General features: G+C 40.5%; 1 protein-coding gene across 1 annotated transcript; it reads left to right on the top strand.

Moving 5' to 3' along the window:
• The first annotated feature begins 8,449 nt into the window (after positions 1-8,449).
• Rab32 (RAB32, member RAS oncogene family) lies at positions 8,450-22,575 on the top strand. Its single transcript, XM_013027024.1, has 3 exons — positions 8,450-8,788; positions 20,453-20,730; positions 22,098-22,575. The coding sequence occupies exons 1-3, from the start codon at positions 8,545-8,547 to the stop codon at positions 22,245-22,247; spliced, it is 672 nt and encodes a 223-aa protein (XP_012882478.1). The 5' UTR covers positions 8,450-8,544; the 3' UTR covers positions 22,248-22,575.
• Positions 22,576-24,037: the final 1,462 nt, after the last annotated feature.

Raw genomic sequence — 24,037 nt, 5'->3', positions numbered from 1 at the left:
GGTGTAGTTTATTATAAATAACACTTTCCTGCATGAGCTAGCTTTGAACCACCATCCTTAGATCTTAGCTAAGATCCTTAGATCTTAGCCTACTGAGTAGCTAGGATTACAGGCTTGAGCTACTGTTGCTTGACTCTTTTTCATTTTTTTTCTAACAAAAAGAAGAAATCATTTGATGACAGAGAATGTTTTCCATTAGTGAAGAAAATCCTGACGATAGTGAACTAAATTTTAAAATGTCTGCTGGTAGCATGACAGTTGATGAATAGTACATGCTAAACATTGCAAGGATTGAATTATTCTTTGAATCTCATACTTACTTTTTTACTTACTTATTTGTATAAATAACATTTACTACAAGTAAACTTAAAGACTCTATTAATAATAGAATTAATCCTTTTATTAATTCTGATTGTTATTCTAATATTAATTCTAGTAATACTTCTAACCTAAGGTGTGTTTTCATCCGGACAACACTTAGCATTGTCTTTCCCTCCTCTGTTATTGATAGTCAGACTGAACCATCCACTCAAGTTCATTTGGTAAGGATGTTGTTTGCAGTTCTCTTATTCATTCCTCCTGTGAAAGTCAGGGCTCTCTCCATTGGCCACCTCCTGTGGCCCATTCTGTCCATAGATTCTTCTCTAAGCCCCAACCATTAAGTCTTATCCCTTATCAGTCAGAATCAAAAGCTTGAAAAGGTGTCTAAATTATTGCATAGCTTTGCTGAAACTGCTATGAAAGATGAATTATTTATAGGCAAGTGCATTGCAATGAAAAATTTTAAATATATGGTATTATTATTTCCATACTCTGGTAATGGGACACCTAGGCTTTTTAATTGGGATAGTTCTGTCAAATAACCTGTCATGCAGAGAAGGCCAAAAAAAAAAAAAACCTTTAGGATATTTGGGAAATTAAGTCTAATAAGAAAGCATCTCATTTCATTCATTCCACCAATGCTTGCCTTGTGAAGGGTTGTGTGAAATATGTAATTGAATGAGAAGTAGTTCCTGCCACTCGAGAAAGAGAAACCAAAAATCAAGTATGCAATTATTTTCAGTTACTTCAATGCAATATCTATACCAAATTATACTCCAGACACATTAAGGGTTATTGCATCATGTTCTGCATAGACATTCAACTCCGAAAGGCACCCATCCAACAATTCTATCCCTCTGAAATACTTCTGATCCTTCAACATTCAGCCTCCTGGGAACTTGTAGATTTCGCCAGAGAGAGTCTCTCCTTCCCTTTTCTTTTTCTTTTCTCTCTTTTTTCTTTAGCTATTAGACCATTTTACCACTAATATGTACATGTCTGCTCACCCCATTAGATTGTGAGAACTTTGAAAACAGGAATTATAGTTTATTCTTTTTTTAATTTACCTACTACTGTATCCATATCAAAAACCAAATCCAGTTTTTTAAAGCTAAATTGTTTCATAGATCATCAGCCTGAGAAAGTTCAACAAAGGCAAGGTTGGTACTTATTTATGATTATTAAGAGTCCTAAAAACATCGACTAGAACTGAATTTGGGCTAGGAATGTGAATGTTCTCTGTAATATGTCTCATTACATTAATTCATACCAAGTCTCAGATTTAAGAGGTTTTTGCTTTGTTGTTATTTTATTGTTGTTGGTGGTGGTTATAGAGCTTGAACTTAGGTCCTGGGTGCTATCCCAGAGTTCTTTTGTTTCAGGCTAGAACTCTACCACTTTGAGCCACAGCTCCACTTCTGGTTTTTAAGTTAACTGAAGATGAGAGTCTCATGGGGACTTTTCTGCCCTGGCTGGCTTTGAACCACATTCCTCAAATCTCAGCCTCCTGAGTAGCTAGGATTACAGACATGAGTCATCTGTCCGATTTAAGAGTTTTTTTTAAGACAATCTTCAACATACATTGGAATCAAGTATACTGAATCTTGAAACCCACATGATAGTCTTACTAACTCAAAATGCATATACCCAAAACCCATGGTGGGTCTTCCCTTCCCCTTCCCCTTCCCATTCCCTCCCCTCCCCTCCCTTCCCTTCCTTCCCTTCTCCTCCCCCTCCTTCTCTCTTTCTTTTCTTTCTTCCTTTCTTCCTTTACTTCCTTTCTTGGTTTCTTTCTTGCCTTCATTTTCTTTCTACAATGAACTCACTATTACTGTCGCCATTCAGCATGACTGAATTTGCAAAGCTTGCCCTCTTGAGGCCAAACAGTTTGAGCCCACAAATTGTTTCACTGGAAATAAGAATGTATTAGTCTCCGGACCCCGTTTAGGCTTCTGATTGATGAGGCCAGTCTGTAGAGCACTGCTGTGAGGAAGAGCAGGCGCCCTGGAATGAGATGTCAGAGTCAGGGTCTGGTATCCGTCACCTCTGGTCTGTGTTATCACAGGTCTTCTTATTCTCATCCATAAAATACGGATCATAAAAGTGCCTATATTGATGGGATGTTTTTTCACTTGTCTTAATAAATGTATAGGACTTAAAAAGTAATATTTTCTGCACCACAGATGTCCAAATAAGGTACCCAGATAGTATCTCCAGCAACTCCAAACCCTATCGCCAATACATTTTTATAGACATTATGAGACAAATAGTTGCTATTCTTAAAGGAATTCCATACTTCATCAATTAACATCTTAACATCTATTTGAAAAGGCTGGTTGCTAGTGGTTCATGCCAGTAATCCTAGCTGCTCAGGAGACTGCAATTTGGGGATCATGGTTTAAAAACAGCCTAGGCAGGAAAATCCATGAGACTCTTATTTCCAACTAACCACCAAAAAAGACATAAGTGGAGCTATGGTTCAAGTGATTGAGGGGAAAAAAATGCTCAAGCACCCAGGCCCTGAATTCAGGACTGGCCCCCACAAAAAGGATAAATTGAATGGGTAAAAAACATGACTAAAAATCACATCAAACATACCTTCCAAGTCATATGGTCTCCATGAAAGTCTCCATCAAAAAGTGAAGATAATAAAAAAAAAAGTGAAGATATTCCCAGAGAACACGGAAACTTCAGTGTATGAATATTCCATATCTTCTCAAATTAGGCTGTTGAGTGATTCTGAGAGAAAAGAGGCATGTGTTGAATATTCTTTCTCTCATCTTTTCTATTTCCCTTTGAACTTCCCAGCTGACAAACCCTGTCATGCGTAATTCAGATATGATTATCAAACTCTAGGTAAAAACAAATAAATTGATTTTTAAAAGGGTTTGGATGGATTCCAAGAAGTACAGCCAATCTCAAACAGCAATAAATTGTAAAATTCATTATTTTTTAGATCAACCAAGTTTGTGCAAAAATACTTGAACATACCAACAGCATGTACTGTACAATGTATTCTCCTAAATTGCAAAAAGAAATTACCATTGTATTAACTACAAATATTAAATTATCCAACACATTGCAGAAGCAGAAAGCAATAAAGTTGTCTAGCTCCACTATAATTCCATTTATATGTTGCCATTGTATTCTAAATTAATTGGTAAATTGTGTGAAATAAACATGGAACTAAAAATAAAATGATTTTAAAAAGAATTTATGACTTGTAAAAAATTGCGAAATATATTGCCTGATATATTTAAAATACGACATTTATAATTACTTAAAATTATGTTAACTCATATACTTATATATAATATATAATTACTTAAAATTATGTTAATAATACAATACCTTTTCCATTTTGGACACATGAAAAATGATGGGTTGTTAATTAAAATAGAAGTTCTCACAGAAAACACATTTATATATGCACAACAATAAACTTGGCAAGGTCAAAGTATTATGTATTCAGTAGCTTCTGAAAGTGAGCTTGATATTTAGCTAGCTTTATGCATTATAAAGCATACTGCATATTTATGTGTATGACGTATGCATTATTTTGTGTGGTAAGCAAGAATTACACTTTATCTCCAGTGGGAGTAGAGAAGGGAGAGGCTGTGACATTCTGATATCATGGAAGTTGCAGAACCACCAACTGACATCAGACTACTTTCTCTAAAATACTACTTTCTCTAAAATCAGTACACCTTTTCTATCTGACGATTACAAAGATTTACAATGATTCGAGCCAAGTAATCAATCTCAGTCTCACAAGAGTCCAGTGTTCATGAATATTCTCTCATTCAGTACTGAATGAATACTTCATATAGAAATAATGAGTCTTAATGTCATTATATAGTGAAGGAGTTAGTTCCTGCCACCCCTTCTGACTGCACAATGGGGCGTGGAATACTCCATACACAAGAAACTGCAGTGCTGACTTAATAATGGGAGAGACACAGAGGGAAGACTCCAACTAAGCTTCAGAGATTGGAAAGAGTAAGTGGTATTTAAGCTGAGAGCTCAAGGCTATTAAAGGCTAGAGAAAGAAAAGGAGATAAAAGACATGGCATCAAGACTGACTCTGGAACAGTTAGGAATAGAACATATCTGAACATAATAAAGGCTTTTCAACATCATACTACATGGTGAAAACAGTAAAACTCATTTGCTCTAAAATCACCAACAAGGCAAATATGTCCATTCTCTCTATTGCTTTTCAATAGAATATTGGAATTCCTAGCAGAGCAATAAGGCAAGAGAAAGGCATAAACAAGATGCAAAACAGGAAAGAAGTCAAATTATCCCTGTTTGCAGATCACCTGAGAGATTCCACTCACAAGCTCCTAGAGCTGATAAATAACTATGGCAAAGTAACAGAATACAATATCAACCCATAAAAGCCATAGCTTTTCTGTATACTTCTGATAGGGAAGGGAAAGAGCAGCTAGAGAAAGAAATCAAGAAAACAACTCCATTTGCAATAACCTCAAAAAATAACCTAAAAGTGAGGGATCTCTACCACCAAAACTATTAAAAAAAAACTTTGAAGAAAGAAATTAAAGAAGATATGAGGAAGTAGAAAGACCTCTTGTGTTCCTGGATTGGCAGAATTAACATCATGAACATTCCAATACTACCAAAGTCAATCTACAAGGAGAATCCAATACCCATGACTATTCCAATGTCATTCTTCACTAAAATAGAGAAAACAACCCAAAAATTCATATGGAATCACCAAAGGCCTTTAATAGCAAAACAGGTCCTGTGGGGGTTGGAGAGACCCATGCAAGAATCACAATTCCAGACTTCACACTTTACTACAGAGCTATGGTAACAAAATCAGCTTGGTACTGGCACAAAAACAAGTTTGAAGTCCAATGGAACACAATAGAACTCTTTGCATTTGATGTAAGAATCAGTGGTCTAAAACCTTACCCTGCCTTCCAGCACAAGCAGTTTCAAATTTTAACTCATAGCCTATGATGTTTAGCACCACAATTGTATTTCTAAACCAGTGGAAATCAGGAGGGTTAGAGAAGAAATCAATAAAATCTGTGGTACGACTGTTAGTCTTTTTTTTTTTTTAATCACTGTGACAAATACCTGAACAGAGTGACTTCAAGGAGGAAAGTTTCATTTTGATTCGTGGTTGCTGACTGTGCTGGCTGACTCCATTGTTTCTGGGCCTGTGGTAAGACAGTATACCATGGCAGAAGGGCATGGCCCAGGAAAGCTGCCCACCTCATGGTAGACAGGAAACAGAAAAAAACAAACCCAGAGCTAGACTGAGGAATGACCAGGGACATGTTATATTCTTCATTTTACTGGTGACTTATTTCCTCCAACCAGGCCCTACTTACCAATAGTCCATTCAGCTGTGAATTAAGTGATGGGTTAACCCATTGCTGAGGTAACCCATTGCTTCATGAGCTTAGTACTAGCTCATTTCTGGAATCCTAGCTACTCAGGAGGTTGAGATCTGCGAATCATAGCTTGAAGTCAAGTCTAGGAGATTCTTATCTCCAATGAACATACAAAGCTGGAAGTGAAGGTGTGGCTCAAGTGGCAGAGAGCACCAGTTGTGGGTGAAAAATTCAAGCGAGAACATAAGGCCCTCAGTTCAGTACACACACACACACACACACACACACACGACACAATCGTCTCCCATCAACAAGCAAGCAAGTCCTTGACACAGGAGACTTTGGAATAGTTTTAAATATTTTACATATTTTTACTAAGACACCTTTGTATGAAACCAGATGGCACACAGTGATGAGAAGTGGGGGATTTATCCTTTCCCATAAATGCAGATATCTTGGAAGGGTGAACGTGCAGGTCTCATGCTGGTTGGCCATGAACTTTCTTAGAGATGCATCCATAATTTTGCAATAGCTACACCGAGGAAGGCCTCCATTTCCTCCATGACTGCTACTTTTTCAAATGCCTCCACCACTGGAAACCACCTTAAAAGATTGTCAGTTACACTGAAGATGGCAGGGTAAGCTGCTGACACCATTTATTTGAGGAAGCCACCAAGGGGCACCAGCTCCAGGTGTTTCCAAGTAGTCAGAAAATGATAGGGGCTGGGGAATATGCCTCAATTCTATAAACACAGAAGACTTCCCATGCATTTTCTTCACAATGAAATCCTACAATACTGTCACTGTCTTTGCTTTTCTGTGAGTAAGGGGGTTTCAACTTGGGCACCTGGTATTTATTGACTCAGCTGGTGCTCTACCACTTAGGCCACACCTCCTGTCTTGTGTTTTCTTTGTGTAATTGGAAGCAGAGTCTGGGACTATTCTGCCTAGCTAGCTTCAAACTGAGATCTTGGCGGTTTCAGCTTCCTGAGTAGCTAGGATTATAGGAGTGAGCCACCAGCATCCAGCAAGTTTCAATCCATTACAGCTTTTACATCTATTCTAGATCTTACTGGCACAAGGCTTAAAAAGCCTTAGTTCTTTTTAGCAACATTAAGTAGGGTCACCTTCATTTAAATACAAGAATTGTCATTTTTAATAGGTAATTGTGCTTATCATTTTTATTGTTTGCAATCACGGCATATAAATGATTTTGTTTTGTTTTGATATATATGCCCTAGGCTGGCATCCTGAACCTCCTGCCTCAGCCTTCTGAGTACTAGCTTTGTAGTATGTATCACCATACCTGCCAACATGATGTTTTTACATATTTAAATATTTGTATGTAGTTAAATGTATCTGTTCACTTAGGTGAAGCAAATTAACATATCCATTCTTCTACAGTTGCTCTATTTTAATGGTAAGAACCCTGAAAGTCTACTCTTGTAAAAAGTTCCTAGGAGTGAATATAGTATTATTAACTATAACATTTTACACATTAGATATCTGGATATATTCATCACATGATTTAAGCTTGTGACTTTTGGCCTACATTGCCCTCCCCCCCCCACTCCTTCCCCAACTACTAGTATTCTATTTTGTATTTATATATTTGACTTTTTTTAAGATTCTACATATAACTAAGGGTGTGAAATATTTTCATTGTGTCAGGCTTATTTCACTTAGCATAATGTCACCAAGCTAATCAATCTTACTGCAAATGGTAGAATCTCTTATTTTAAAGTTGCATAATATTTCTGTGTGTGTGTGTGTGTGTGTGTGTGTGTGTGTGTATGAATTTCTTTATCTGTTTATCAGCCCAGAGACGCTTGGGGCTAGTTTCATATCTTGGTAATGAACTTGCGGTCCAGGTATGTCCTAGCCAGTTCTGGTTTTATTTCCGCTGGGTACCTCCCAAGCAGAGGGGTTGGTGGACCCTATCTTCGCGTGGGCTTTAGTAATGGTATTTCAGATAAAGCACCAAAGTTCAAGCAACACAAGTGAAAAATAGACCAATGGGATTTCATCAACAAAAAGGCCTCCTCCGAACAGCAAAGGAATCCATCAACAGTGAAACAGTTGACAGAACAGTCGAAAATATTTGTGAGCCATAAAATCCCCAATCCATGCACACAATGGAATCACCAACAAGCAGAATAATCACCTCCCACCCCCACCCAGTGAGCAAGCAGAGGAAGGAACTGAATGGGAGAGTGTTTCTGAAGGAGGCACAGGCAGAGCCCGCAGACATAAGGAAGGCAAAGTGCACACCCCGCCTGGTTAGCAATCAGGGAACTGCACTGCCCTTCAGCTCACACCTGCTAGGCTAGCCTGCTATCAAACAGAGAAGAGATAATGATAGCTGGCAATGATCTAGAGGAAAGGGAACACAGCTTGAAGGATCCCCATCACCGCCACCCCCCAAGAAAGAAAACACCAAAACCAGACTTTCTCTAGGACTCAGCCTTAGGTCCTGGGTGAAGTTCCGCGTCCCCGGGGGTGACTGTCACTTTGGGACAGTATGGGGGGGAGGGGGTCCGGCCTTCCCGAGGCCAGGGATTTATCCCCAGGCCAGGGCTCTGCGCGGGGGTCTGGGACTTCGGAGGGTCGCGCAGGGAGACTCCCCCGGGGCCCAGCAGGGGGCGGCCCTGGCCCGGAGGGCGGGGAGAGCTGGGGGAGAGGAAGTTAGCTGACCACGGAGGCCGCCCGGGCCCGCCCCCGGTCCGCCCTCGCCCCCCCCCCCGCACATTCCGGGTCCTGTGACCCGCGTCCCGGGACCGGGACCGGCCGGCCCCAGCGACATCTCCCACGCGCGCGCGCTGGCCCGTGCGTGCGTACCGGAGGGAACCCAGCGCCCATGGCCGGTGGGGGAGCCGAGGAGCCCGGGGCGGCCTCCGGCGCGGCCCCGGAGACCCGCGAGCACCTCTTCAAGGTGCTGGTCATCGGAGAGCTCGGCGTGGGCAAAACCAGCATCATCAAGCGCTACGTCCACCAGCTCTTCTCCCAGCACTACCGGGCCACGATCGGCGTGGACTTCGCGCTCAAGGTGCTCAACTGGGACAGCAGGACCTTGGTGCGGTTACAGCTGTGGGACATCGCGGGTAAGTGCCAGCGCGGGGACCCCCCGCGACCCCCGCTCCCCGGCTCCCCGCTTCCCCCCCCAACCCCTAAACGCCCTGCTTGGTGCTTCCAGAAGAAATCAGGACCCGTGACACTGCGGTGCGGTGGGGAAAAGGGGGGGGAACATGCGGTGGACGCCTCCCAGGGGACTCGGGTGGGGACAGACCGGCGACAGGGCGATGCAAGGGGGCGGGGGAGCCTAGGCACGGGCCCCCTGCTAAGTCCCCCCTGCCCCCTTCTCTCCCGGGTGTAAAGGAAGCTGCACCCCATCTCCCTCTGTGCTGACAGGAGCCAGGAAGCTGGAGAGACTCATTCCAGTAGTTTTAACTCTTGAGTGGTGCAGAACTGGAAGTTGGGGGAGGGTGTTGAAATCGGGGTGAAGAGACTCAGGAACTAACTAGGGGACTGGCTGCAGGTCGTTACAAAGTCGCACTTGCAGTTGGAGGCCCGGGACCCAAACGAAATACTGATTTCCTGTGGGACGCTTGCGTTTGTTGTCGTTGTTCCAAGGCCTGCCTTGATCTGTGCCCGGCTTTGGCGGGGGCTTTCTTTCTCTTTCCAGCCAAGGACAGAGATCCTCTGGATGAGGAAGCCACCGAGAGTATTGTAGAAGTTGTAACTCTGGAGTGGTAGCGAGTTTGGAATGTACCAGGAAGAGTAGGAGCTGTGGGGGAAGAAAAGCTTGGACCCTTGCCCAGGGAAACTCCACTCCTCCGATTGCTGCTCTTTATGGGAAGGCCCGGTCAGCCAGGGGAAGGTCTGGGAAAGTTTCTTGGAAACTTAATGTTCCTGGTGCCCCAAGGAAACTAACTCCCACCCCTATAACTCCCTCCTTCCCATCCCACCAATGCCCCATGGCTTCCCTGGGCCTGGCTTTTGGAGGTTCCTCTGGCAGGTTGCCTTTCCCCTGAGGGCCTAAGTGCTGCAGAAAGGAGGTGAACTTTAGGCAAGTTTAATTATGGAGTTGCTCACATCTCCCTAAGTTACCCCTTTCTCACATCCCTGGGGTTCCAAAGCTCCATCCGCATGGAGCACTTGAATAGGAGCATGTTTGGGGTTGATGACATCAGACCACCTATTTTTTACAGATACACATCCTGTGAAGGGTAAGGGAGGGTCACCCCGGGAAGCCAGTCTGCTCTTTCTTCATTTACAGCCTCTCATCATACAGATAAGGAAGTAGGGAAGAATTGAGACTTTATTCTCATTTATTTAAGAGATTTCCCCAGCTCTCATAAGAGAATGCATGAATAGACACATCAGTCCCTCTGAGAAAAAGTCATCAGCCTTGACTCAACTCATTGTTTTTTTAGTTTTTCTTGGTTACCCCAAACCAAAAGTACGTTTGAAAAGTCATCTTTTAAGTCTGGAGGCTTCTTTTGAAATACTTCCTGCTGTTGCCCAGAGCACTAGTAGACATTTTACTGCATCTGATCCAAGTGGTTGGTTCTAAAGGTTACCCTACCATGTGACAGTCACCATCCATCCAATGGAGCTTCCCAACAAAGATGATCTTAAACCCCTGCCTACAGGGTAGCTGACTTTGCCGTGTTCTTTATGTAAATTGATATTTAGGTACTGAATTGATTGAGTCCTAGCAGGTAAATGACTTTGAAAGCTAGATTTGTCATAGTGAACATGTTGTAAAATTCAAGGTAGATTTGCTTCTATTTGAAGACGAGGAAACAGGAGAATAAAGGGAGTTTTCCCCTTGGATGGCACTTCCTCTCTTTTCATTCTTCTTTTTATATTCCTTGAGACAGAATCTCATAAGCCAGGATGGCCTAAAACTTGGAATCCTCCTGTCTCAGCCTTTGGAGTACTAGGTATGCACCACCTTGGGCAGACACCTAGCTTTGCCCTTCTTGAGCAGACTTGTCTAGGCCGGAAGGAGACTGCTTCCATCTTTATCACAGTGGTCACCTACCAAAATGGCACCTACTTGTAAAACTTGAGCTTTGACAAGAAAGCAAGCATGGTCATCAGATCTCCAAAGGGGATTTCTGTTGCCTTAAAAAATATATATTGTTATTATAAAAGTGATATTCAGTTAGATAAGTTAGGTAGAGCACATTTCTTTGGGGGCAGTGTCACCTCTTCCCTCACTCTATCCTGTCTTCCCCTCCCATCCCCCTCCCCCACAAGTTGTATAGTTCATTTTCAACATAGTGTCTAGTGAGCACTCCTGCTGTATTTGTTAACCTTTGTACCTCCATTTCTGTGAACCAACAAGACAAAAAGAAAAGAAAACAAAAACAGCACCAAAGGAAAAAAACACCTCATTTTCATTTCCTGAGGTTTATTTCAATAAATACTACTGTATATGACCAAATGCACCTATGTATTGTGCCTTTGTATTCCTTTCCTAAGAATATCCAGCTTTAGTCTTGCTGTGCATGAATGGCTAGAGTCCTATATAATTTATCATGTCCCAGTATATTTTAGATCTAGCTTCCACATACGGAAGAAAAAAAAAACATATGAAGTTTATATTTCTGATCTTGGCTTACCTACTGTTGTCTTAACAGAAATGTTTGTACCATTCAGCAAGCACATATTCAAAAGTAAATGTATGAAGCAATTAGAAATTATGAAGGCCTTTCTTCTAATTCAGATTTTGACATAAGGATAGCAAGAGACAAAAATAACAGATGGGAGCCTATAGCATTAACTATGCTTGGTTTGAATAGTTGAGCCATTAATGAGTCCTCCCTTACTCATACCATTTGAATTAAGTAGGAGTCATATAATGAAAACAAGCCAACCAAAGGCCACTCCTGCAATTTCCCCTGTGGCTAAACATATTTGCCTTAAACAGCAGCAACACTGGATCATAGTAAATTCTCCAAAAAGTAGAAAGATTCCTTAATTGCAAAACAGGAAGTAGAGCAAGCCACTTGATATGACTAACTTAGGGGTCAGTGATATTACTATGTCCTTTTTGTTCATGAAATAAGCAAAGCAGTAAAGACATAATGTCAACAGTATCTAACCTACAAAGCTGTGGCAAATGTAAATGGCAAGAATTGCTGAACGTTTTTAGCCAGGAAGTTTTGGCTAAACTCTTTGGATTAAGAACCATATTAACTTGCAGGTTACAAGCCCTAATGAATCTTTTCTCAAGGCACTAAAAAAGAAAAAAAAAATAGGCTCAGTGGTAGAGTGCTTACTTTGCATGCATGAGGCCCTGGGTCTGATTCCTCAGCACCACATAAGCAGAAAAAGCTGGAAGTGGTGCTGTGGCTCAAGTGGTAAAGCACTAGTCTTGATCTGAAGAGCTGCCCAGGCCCAGAGTTCAGGCTCCATGACCAAAAAAAACAAACAAAAACAGTATTAATATATTTCCAGTATACGCTGGAAATATATTAATATATTTAATTTTACATTAAAATTTCGAATACAGCTGTACAAAGACACACTAAATTAAGATATAATATGAGATTTTCTCTGAACTTTTTAATGCTTAGCAACATAAAGTAGTATGTGGATTCATGAGCGTCTTGCTTATTAGTGATTTTAAAATGTTCTAGACCGGTTGAATGGATAGTTGAAGTTAAATCTTAGAATGAATTTGGCTATTATATCTTCTGTGCTTTAGGCTTGATGTATTGATTGAGGTAATTTGCAACATTTCTTAGGCCAGAGGACAAACTGGAACTAATCTGCTTTTTAAGTTCATGTCATATTTTACCCCAAACCAAAATATTTTAAGTTGTATAAAATATATTCAAACTCATTCCAGTTTCTGCCCTAGCGTAGAAGTCTCTTCTTGATTTCCTTGCTCCATCTTATACTTGGCCAATTATTACACTTAACTACCTCTGTCTTTTTTCATAACCCTCTGTTACCCCTTCATGAGAAAGAAAGAACCTAGAATATTACATTTAATGCTTTAATCACCTTTCAAGGGACAGTCTGGGATTATGAATATTCAGTTATCTTCTACATATAAAGAAGTGGTGCTTTGAGAAATAAAGTCTATTTAGTTATATCTATTCAGTGTCACATAAATCCAGTAGTAAGTTTCCTAGGGCTTGTTGGTGGCCTATTGTTTAAAACTAATTGAAAAAAGCTGTTTCCAATCTCTGTTCCACTCAGGTGAGGTGACTCGGTCTTGCCATTGTAGTCTTAGGCTTTTCCAAGGTGCTCAACTGCAAGTAATGCCATCTTGCCATCTTGACATCTTTCTCAGTTGCTGAATTCTGAAACACTGTGAGTGCTCCAGTCTGTTCATAGGCTGTGCATTCACAATTGTCCACACAAGCAGTGGTTAGCACAACTGCATATTTGTATTGTTGTTCACGGAAACTCCCTGGATAGTGCTGTGTCTGTGGTTTGTCACTTTTTAATGTTTCTATTCTTAGCTGCTTCAATTGCCCCATTAAGCTGAAAAAATGCAGTATAGAAAGTGGCACACTGACAGGAAATTCTAAAACCTTTCTTAACTCTCAGCAAGTTGCCTGACCAGTCCACCTTTTGAATTGATTTATATAAGGCTCTTCCTCATAGTCTAAACGTAAGAGTGGTTTACTAACTTGATCAAGAAAACATAGGTAATCAGTGGCACTTGTCAAAAGTTGCATGATTCTTGGATAGGAAAACAATAAGCTTTTAGCAGTATAGGGTATGGGATTTACTAAAGTCAAAATCCTAGCATAAATCCTTTTTGAATGCTTTAACACTCAATTAGAGCTTGTAATTCATGCTTTAAACTTGTAATGATCACTATCTTGTCCTGTTTGTGATGTAAATTTTCCAGTTAAATCTCTCTTACTTATAAAGTCAGAATTTCCACATAGAGTTTTGATTGTTTTTTTCTTTCTTTTTTTTTCTTTCGGTCATGGGGCTTGAACTCAGCGTCTGGGGACTGTCCCTGAGCTCTTTTGCCCAAGGCTAGCATTCTACCACGTTGAGCCACAGCTCCATTTTGGGTTTTTGAGTGGTTAATTGGAGATAGGAGGCTCACAGGGACTTTTCTGCACAAGCTGGCTTTGAACTGCTTTCCTCAGATCTCAGCCTTCTGAGTACCTAGGATTACAGGTGTGAGCCACCGGCACCCAGCTTGAGTTTTGATTTTTAACTCCCTCATTTTATATTTATTCTGAAAGACTGTTTCTAAATTTGGATATCTCTGCATGTAGCAAAGCTATTTTTTTGGCATATAGTTGCAGAGACAGTTTGGAAAAGGCAGGCAATAATTGTAGATGTTTGCCTGTACTACTGTCAATCTTCTCTGTTTAAACCTGTAAGTCATATAGGATTTTAGGCACACATTATTTTCAAATATATTTTAGGACAAATTGTATCACTCATATATAGATTTTCCTGACAATCCATCTTTTATACACTTTTTTTTGTAGGGAAGTTTCTGTGATTATTATTCTACTTTAAAATGTACCCATAGTTGGGAACTGGTGGCTCGAACACATAATCCTAGCTATGCAGGGAACTGAGTAAGATTTTGAGGATGGAGGTTGAAAGCCAGTCAAGGCAGACAAACCTGAGAGACTCTTATCTCTGAATTAACCAGCAAAAAGCCAGAAATGGAGGTGTGGCTCCAGTGGTAGAATGCTAGCCTTGAGCTAAAGGACAAGCACCCAGACCCTGATTAAAATCTCCTCCCAGTACACAGAACAAACTGTACCCAGGACTTTGTTTTTATTTAGATAGGATGAGACATAGATCAGGAGCTTGGTGCCACTAATATAGTTAGAGACTCACTCTGTACCTACAGGAGGGACACACCAGGCCTTGTAAGGCCAGAGGGAGGAGAGTCAAGGACAGCTGTTAGGCAGAAAGATGAAGCAATGTTAATTCCTGAACTAGAGCCTGTATCATAGAGTTTGAGCTTGGGGATGGGTAAGGAAGGGTCTACATATGAAGTGAATTGGAGATTGGGTAGTTTGACCATTTCCATGTTTTCTAGACCACAGAGGTGTACTCCCCTTGTCTGATATCTGGCCCTGGCCTGGGATGATTTAGGCCAGGGAGATAGTGTCCTAGTCTGTAGAAGCTTAATAAAAAGATTTATAGAGGGAGGGAGGGACTGAGGATTTGGCCTACGTTGGTAAAGCACCTATTTAGAAAGCTTGAGGCCCAGAGTTCAATGGATTTGATTTTACAAAAAAGCAAAAACAAAAGGAGAGCAGATTGATGTGGGCACTGGATTCACATATTAAAGGTGTGTTTGGATTCAAGTTATTTGCCATCTACCAAGATGTCAAAGCATCATAAAATATTTACAAGATAGAGTTGGAAGAGAGGGGAGAGAACAATGGAACAGTGATATTTATCAAGATCCATTGTACTCAAACTGACATGTTGAATTGAAACCTCTTCATATGACTAAAGATGCAAAAAACTTAATTTTTTAAAGAATTAACACTAAAAAGTGAATCCTCTTTCTTATTTAAAAAAATAAAAATAAGCATGTTTAATATGCAATCCTTGATACATACTGAAATTGAGAGATGAGATAAAATGTCCCTTCAAAGAAGAAAAATTTGAAGACCTCAGGGTTTGTAGCATGGGAGTCACATGATCTTCAAATAGGGAAGACTTCATACTTCATCACAACACTTAAGTTATAGAGAGAAGGCTGAGTGAACAAGTTTCTATTAGAGGTCTAAAAGTCTTCTCTCTCTGTCTCTGTCTCTATCTCTCTCTCTTTTGTTAGTCATGGGGCCTGAACTCTGGGCCCAGGCACTGTCCCTCAGCTTATAAGCTCAAGGCTAGCGTTCTACCATTTGAGCCACAGCGCCACTTCTGGTTTTTCTGCTTATGTGGTGCTGAGGAATCGAACCGAGGGCCTCATTCATGTAAGGCAAGCACTCTATCACTGAGCCACTTTCCCAGCCCCTAGAAGTCTTCTATTTATGGTGGAGTGCATTCATATAAACCTGAGATACTTCTGGAGCCCTAGACAAAAGACAAGGAAAAGTGTTTAGAGTTCGTTGTATTTGCACAAAAGCTTTTAGCGCTTTAGGATGTAGAAGCAGGCACAGATAGCATCTTCACTCTTTTGAGACAGACAGAATCACAGAAAAGCAAATGGATAGCCCAGGTTTCACTGAAGGATTTCTGCTGGTCTTTCTCACGGATAGATGATCTGTGTTCTTGTCTTTACTATGTTCACTTAATTCTGTCTACACCTTTTCCTTAAGCATCTTCTGCAGTGGTTTCGATTGCTTCTTGAAGTTAAGGCCTATCTGCTGTCATCCCAAATAAAATCTAAGAAAGGAAATTTGGGCCAGCAATTAGGAATCTTCTTAGAGCCTGGAAAGTTGCCATCTGTGAAGCGCCATGGGTGGTTCTGATTCACTCTAACATTGGAAAAGATGGTTCTGTGTTAGCTCAATACTTGGCAACATGCTTATCTTCTCACTGTGCTCTATGAGTTTATCACTTGATCAGACAACCTGCCTGCTGTTGTCATCTTCTGGCATCTTCTCACACTCCCCATCCCTGCAGTCCTTTGCTAAAATCATAGCAATTCTGAGAAGTGTCACCCTGAATCCTCTCCATGAGGCTAATTTGGGGTTGTAAAAGTCATGTACAGGACAGAAAGGGGATACATTTTACTCCTATTGAACATGGTTATCTCTAAAGGACCCTTAAAATGGTTGTGAATGTGACCACAAATTGGCCAACTATTTTGATTTACGTAATGACCTCTTATAATGTGTGACTAGACATTGCTTGTTTGAAGCCTCTTTCCTCTGTAAAATACATAATAAAATTTAAGGACTTTTTAAAAAAACTACTTTTCATTTACTGCCTAGAAACTATGTATTTCCGCCAACCTTGAGTACTAATGTGTAGGGTAGTACATGAAGATAAGTATTTGTAAATAGAAATTTTAATATGTTTCATCATAATACTCTAATTTGGTTTGAGCTGCTCAACTAACATTAAAAGAGACTCATAGATTACCTATTAGGTGGGAGGCATGAATATAAGGTTTAGAAAAATAATGAAAAGCTAAACAGAAACAGTGATGAAAATCCCAAGAAAAAGTATATTCAACTTGCCCTTCTGATAACAGCAGAACTCAGTAATATTTTTTCTTTTTATTGGGGTTTGAACCTAGGGCCTTATACCTGCTAGGCAGGTGCTCTACCACTGAGCCACACCTCCAGCCCAAGGAAACACTTTCATTTTTAAGGTTTTCTTCAGCTTTATGAGATAAGGCCAAGTGATCATATATGCTTTCTTTAACTTAGTTGGAAAACAAATTCCAGAAGCATACTTATTTTGTCCTTTGCAGTTCTGCTCAGTATCATTAATGTTGAAAACCTCCAACTATTTACATAAACCTTTGAATCCTTTTCCAACACAGGTACCATTTGGTTAATCCATTAGCATAGGTATGAGGTTGTGTGAATCTTTACATCTCTTTTGGGTTGTGTGTTGGGGTGTTCTTTTTCTTGGTTCTGAGTGCCCAAATGTCAAGTAATAATTAAGATACCTTCCTCTAGAGAAGGAGAGGCATATTGATGAAGACAAAGACATGGTGTGGGCGGGGATACAAAAGCTGTGCCCAGTATTAGGGTGATTAACGCACTGGACAAAAGAGGACCTTCCCTTAGCTAGTGTGGGAGAGCCCAGTAGCCCATGAGTCTTCTTTCTGTACTTATTCTGGGAGAGATAGAGAAGGGGTATGCTTTTGTAGTAGTCATACACTGTCCTTACATACACTCAGCTACTAATACTTCCAGGATCTCTTTGGAAATACAGGATGAATGCAAAAAATGTCTACTCTAGCAAGTATCTGGCTAACAGATTATACAGCACAGTGGAACAATCAACCCAGAAAATTAGAGTCATTTCATCTCCCTGGAACTCTATTCTCTCATCTATAAAGGAAGAGAGGCAAGATGATTCAGCACCTCATCCTAGTAAGTCCCAGTCAGCAGGAACTGCCAGCTCTTCTCAGAGAAAGTGATGCTGCCTAGAATTCTCCCTGGGTGAAGCTGAACTTGTTCAATAAACCTGTTCAAAGAGGAAGTCTCTCAGGTTCCAAATCAATCTCCATTTCCATTGTTACTGCAGTCTACACACACACACACACACACACACACACACACACACACACTGTCTTTTACTACCCACCTCTCTCCTGTCAGATTCCACCACGCCCAACCTAGGCACTCACCATGACATGATAGGGATTACCTACATTTTGGTAAAAGTATCTTTTATGATCTTTTGGTTACTTTATTAATTGGATTTTTGTCTTCTTCTTGAGGAGTCTTTTGGTACTTTCTCTGGGTAAAATCTTTTTACCAAATAGGTGATTCCCATTTTGCCTTCCAGTCAGTCCCTTTTATTCTCATTTGCTTAATTATACAATTGGTTTTTTTATTCTACATATAATGTGGTTTTTTATACATAGTTTCAGCTGTGAGGGCCACCAGGGAGTTTCTAATCCTGGCCTTTACCTCTGAGGAGAATCGGTTGACATTTCTTAGAGCCCAGTGTCCTCTAAAGTTCTTTTCACAGACATTTTTCATAGATATTTCTGATTTTCCAATGCTTTATGAAAAGCGTATACCAGTAAATCTTTTTATTATCACTTCATACGATTAACAAAAAGAATTAGAGATTTTCAGATGATTCACTAAAAAAAAAGAAAGAAAGAAAAGCAACAATCACACTTGCTAGTTGTTTTTGTTGTTTTTTTTTTTTTCGGTCCGGTCGTAGGGCCAGAACTCTGGGCCTGGGTGCTGTCCCTCAGCTCTTCAGCTCAAGGCTAGCGCTCTACCACTTGAGCTACAGCGCCACTTCCGGCTTTTTTCTTTTTGCTTATGTGGTGCTGAGGAATCGAACCCAGGGCCTCATGCGTGCAAGGCAAGTGCTCTACCACTGAGCCACCTTCCCAGCCCCACACCTGCTAGTTTATTGTAACATATGGATATCCATACTTTCATTTTACTAGTTTGGCACCCTATTGTCTTTTCTCAATTCAAAGGATGATCCAAAGGAGTATTTTCTTATTACTTTCTAATTACCTTTTGTTAATCCTTCTATTTTGTCCTAAGACTCCCTTAATGAGGCTAATTACTTCAGTAGCTGTGCTCCTTGCATACTTAATTAAAATTCATAACAATGGAAGTAGTTAGCAGTTAGTGGAACTTTAAGTCTGAACAACATTAATGCATTTATGTAGGCCTTTCTGAAGAATAATGACCTTACCCTTGAACTGTTGGAATATCCTGAATGCTAATGTCTATATCATTGTTAAATACAAGTTTATAAAAAGTAGTACAATGCTGACTTTTTATAAGTGTCACCATGATGGCCAAATAAACTATACAGCTTACTGGTTAGCTTGACAGAACCAAAAAGATATGAGCAGGACACAGTTCACAGTATGAGGACATTTGTTATAATGAAATTTAAACTTTTGGACTATGGGAGTGCAGCTTACACACACACACACACACACACAGACACACACACACACGGAGCAGTCAACAAAACCAAAGCAATATATAAAATGGTATGATGCTGTTCTAAAATTTGGAGAAGAATTTTGCAATTTGAGGTGGCTTTTCACATGTGAAAGTCAAGAAAAGATAAACACATGACAATAAAGCACAGATAAAGCTTGCTTCTCATCATGTGCTTTAGCAGGAAGTGACCTGCCGGAGTGCCTTTACCACAGATCCAAGTGATACACCTTAGACACTCATTGTCACTCATGTTTTCCTCTCAAGATAGCCAGCAAGTTAGTTAACTTGCTGAACTATCTGAGTTTTAGACGTCATAGCAACTGCAGGATAGTTTAGAATCTTCATCTCCTTGACTTGATGGAATCCGAAGGCCTGGCTTCCGGTTGTCTTTTGGTCAGCATCTTTTAATGTGTCTTCTCATTTGTCAGATGAAGATAAGTGTCCTTCCTCTGTGAAAGATAAGTATGGTTAAAGAGGGTAATCCTGTCTAGATGTCAAGGCAAAACTGTCGGAAGTAGCGGAATTTACCAAAGTGTTTAACAGTGTTTGAATTATTTCCAAAGGACAGTGATGTTTGAAGTACTCTGCAGTTGATCTTTGTTATAGTCATGCAACTAGCTCTACTGCTTCTTGTTCAGAAACTGTAGCTTTTCATGTGTCTGCTGCTTAAGAGGGAGCAGTTCTACATATTGAGTCAGTGGCTGGTAGAGATGAGAGATGTGAAGGAAAGATGAACTGAGAACAGGAGGTGCTTTTATCTCTAGTCGTCTTAATCTTCCCACATGGCTTTTTACCACGGCCATTATCTTCTTCCTATGAGCTTCCTTTTCTTCTATTCTTGTCTCTTCCTCTTCTAGCTCCTTTTTTCCCCTTCCAGTACCTGATTCTTTTCTCTTAGACTAAGGAGAGAGGAGAAAGAAAAGGCCAACTTCAGGGCTGTCAGATTGAAGTTTCTGGTGAACGCTTTATACATGCACATGACATATGACTAGTCAATTGCGCAGTCCAGCATATTATCAGCCTTTTTCACTTCGTCCGTCATGGTTCTGTATGGATATTTTTCAGTGCTACTAATGCGTGTTACCATTAATGGGAGATGTTTGTTTGCAGTATAATTTTTAAGATCACTGGAGTCATCTAAATAAGACTCTCAGAATTACAAGTGTTTAATGTCTTTGTATTTGTCTCCAGGGCAGGAGCGATTCGGCAATATGACCCGAGTATACTATAAAGAAGCTGTTGGTGCTTTTGTTGTGTTTGATATATCGAGAAGTTCGACGTTTGAGGCAGTCTTAAAATGGAAAAGTGACCTGGATAGTAAAGTTCATCTTCCCAATGGCAGCCCTATTCCTGCTGTCCTCCTGGCTAACAAATGTGACCAGAAAAGAGAGGGTGCACCAAGTCTGCCTCAGATGGAACAGTTCTGCAAAGACCATGGCTTCACTGGGTGGTTTGAAACCTCTGCCAAGGTATGCTCTCCTTACGCTTGAATGTGTTTCCCTTGTCAGTACGAGAAGTGATGTGAAGCATGCAGATGGATTGCAGAGAGGTTGGTTTTCTTTTTAAGCCCAGAAAAAAAAAATATTATAGCATGGGTATGGGATAGATTCCCTCACCTCACCGCAGGAGCTCTTTTAAAATTAGCTATTGTGTAGTGATTCAAAGAGCAAGTTTTGCATTAAAAATAATGGTAAGTGTTATATAAAACAAGAGTCAAATAACATTTCCTGTGTTTGAGTTTTCACTGAGATACTTCTCACGCTACTGGAGAAAACGAGAAATAAGGTGTACTGTTGAGAACAGGTGTTTTTGACTTTTACAAGACAATTACAAGAACTATGGAGAAGTGTCCTTGGGGAAGATGGATGTCCTATGCAGGAAGGCCTGGGAAAATTAGAGTTAACTATGTGAAAGATTTGAAAAAAAGAAACTAAAAGTCATCATTTGTGACGGGCTTCCTTCCATGAGTTGGATGAAATGTTTTGGTTTTTTGTTTTCTATTATTGGGGACTGGATTTTTTTCAGTTAAGAAAGAATGCTAACATGGATTTTTACAAGGCTTAACAATCCAGTAATACTAGAAAGTAAAAGTGAACATGAACATGGGAAGTACATCCTACTTGGAGGGTTATATGCACGGAAGGTTTCCCAGAGGAGAGCTCAATAATGATTAGACATAAAAGTGATAGTGTGTTTAAGAAACAATGACAAATACCCACTCATGAATTCATATATTCTTAACAAGTTCAAGCTAAGAGTATATGTTGTATAGATTTCTCTGTGTGTGTGTGTGTGTGTGCATGCGCGCGCGTGCATGCAGACATGAGAAGGGAAAATTGGCTAAAAGTTTCCTTGAGCATCAATAGTTCACTCCTATAATCCTAGTTACTCAGGAGGCTGAGAGCTCAGACTCACAGTTTTGGTTTTTGGTGGGTTTTTTTTGTTTGTTTTGTTTTGTTTTTTTGTTGGTTGTGGGCCCTGGACTCTGGGCCTGGGCACTGTCCCTTAGCTTGTAAGCTCAAGGCTACCACTTGAGCCACAGTGCCACTTCCAGCTTTTTCTGCTTATGTAGTGCTGAGGAATCGAACCCAGGGGCTCATGAATGCAAGGCAAGCACTCTACCACGGAGCCACCTTCCCAGCCCTCAGGCTCACAGTTTGGATCCAGCCTGGGCAGACAAATCTGTGAACCTCTTCTCTCCAGTTAGCCAGCAAAAAGCCAGTAGTGAAGTTACAGCTTACATGGTAGAACACCATCTTCTCTGACGGAGCTTCCTTTAATGCTTTCATTTGAAAACAGGTCCCTGTCTAATGTGTTCTTGGCTTCTGCATTGTAGGATAACATAAACATAGATGAAGCCACCCGGTTCCTAGTGGAAAACATCCTTGTGAACAACCAAAACTTTCCTAGCGAAGAAAATGATTTGGACAAGATTAAACTGGATCAGGAGACCTTGGTAGCGGAGCAGAGATCCCAGTGCTGTTAGTGGGACTCTGCCTCTCACATGCCTGCCTCGGTGCAGAGGGCTTGGCTGCGAGGTGATGCTGAGCATGGCGAATCTTCCACAAGTTCATCTCATCTCATTTCAGCTCATCTCGCAGTGTTCTCAGACATCTCTGAATACGGAAGATGAAACAAGGGGCGGAGTCTCTCTGCTAGAGGCTCTGTGATTTACAGATAAACCCCAGGCATTTTTGGTACTGTTATATGAAGCCTAATGTTTACATCCTTTTAAGCATGTCTGTAAATGACTTTCAAGTTGTAGCTTTTCGTGTAAACCCTGGGGTGGTAATAAAACTTCCCTGTGGTGTTTCTGACATGTTGAGTCTCTGCTTTTCTCTCCATATGCCATCTCCTCTTGCCAACAAGGTTTTGAAATTCTATTAGCCACCAAGATTGAAGTTCTTGTTTAACGGCTCCATTTTCCATTCAGAACTTTGGTAGTGCATGTAGAATTGTCATCTCTAAATGTATTGATTTCATCAGACATTATAGTCATTACTTGCTGGGTACATGGCCATACCTGTACAACAGTACGATGGTTTCCCTGTGTGCACAGAAAGTACTTACACCACCCTGCATTAGTTCTGGTTACTATCGTGTAAAAAAAAAAGGTGTTAAAGAGTATTTCTTCTCCTTTTCTTTCTTCTCTCTTCTGTGTGTGTGTGTGTGTGTGTGTGTATTTCTGAGAGAAACTCTTACTGAAATTACCATTACAGTTCTCTCTAATTGAACCCATTCTTTCCAAATCCATAGTGGTAATAGTCAAGATGAGAATTTTCCTTTCAAAGCATATACGAATATATCTGATCTTTTTTAGTATTAATTGTGAAAGAAAATAGGTCATGTATAGCTTTGTATAAGGTTTTGTGCTTTAATAGTATAATGCCAGAAACATTTAAGGCAGATTCACAATATTTGTATTATCATTTAATCCCATGAGGGAAAAGAATAAAATTTTGTTTATTCTACTGTGTATGTGTGTGTGCGTGTGTGTGTGTGTGTGTGTGTTTGTGTGTGTGCACATGCACTAGTACTGGAGCTTGAACTAAAAGCCTTTGGTGCTGACCTTGAGCTTTTTCTGCTAAAACCTAGTTCTCTACCACTTGAGTCATATCTGCACTTCTGGCTCTTAGGTGAGTAATTGGAGATAAAAGTCTTTTGGCCTTTTCTGCCCAAACTGGCTTCGAACTGTAATCCACAGATCTCAGGCTCCTGTGTAACTAAGATTGCAGGCATAAGAACAATTATTTTTAACTGAACCCTGTGTTTTGAATTAATGTATTTCTAGAAACATACTTTGCTGACATAGAAAAGTTTGTGTCTGTTCACTTTTGTATTTTATTTTTAAGAGACTTAGTCATATCTCATGAAAGGTACAACTTCATTCTTGCAAAGAAATTCTAAGGGCTTTTGTGTCGTAGTCTGAACCTAATATACAATGAGATGTTGAACAACCTTGATTCATATAGTATGTGATTTTGGTGAGAAAGACACATGCATTTTTGGGGGGGTGGGGTCCAGTCGTGGGGCCTGAACTCTGGGCCTGGGCGCTGTCCCTCAGCTCTTCAGCTCAAGGCTAGCACTCTACCACTTGAGTCACAGCGCCACTTCCAGCTATTTTCTTTTTGCATATGTGGTGCTGAGGAATCGAACCCAGGGCCTCAGGCATACAAGGCAAGCGCTCTACCACTGAGCCACCTTCCCAGCCCGACACATGCATTTATTAAGAACAGGAGAGAAACTAACATAGAACTGCATGTTTTTCTCACAGAT

This window comes from Dipodomys ordii, unplaced genomic scaffold, assembly GCF_000151885.1.
Source record: "Dipodomys ordii isolate 6190 unplaced genomic scaffold, Dord_2.0 Scaffold98, whole genome shotgun sequence".
Lineage (NCBI taxonomy): Eukaryota > Metazoa > Chordata > Mammalia > Rodentia > Heteromyidae > Dipodomys > Dipodomys ordii.
The sequence above is the reverse complement of the archived record's forward strand: the minus strand, read 5'-3'. Positions and strand labels throughout refer to the sequence as shown.

Excerpts from the sequence above, each read along its gene's own strand:
- Rab32 (XM_013027024.1), top strand. The coding sequence starts at position 8,545 with ATGGCCGGTGGGGGAGCCGAGGAGCCCGGGGCGGCCTCCGGCGCGGCC. Across the intron at positions 8,789-20,452 it reads ACAGCTGTGGGACATCGCGG|GGCAGGAGCGATTCGGCAAT; the intron begins GTAAGTGCCAGC and ends ATTTGTCTCCAG. Across the intron at positions 20,731-22,097 it reads GGTTTGAAACCTCTGCCAAG|GATAACATAAACATAGATGA; the intron begins GTATGCTCTCCT and ends TCTGCATTGTAG.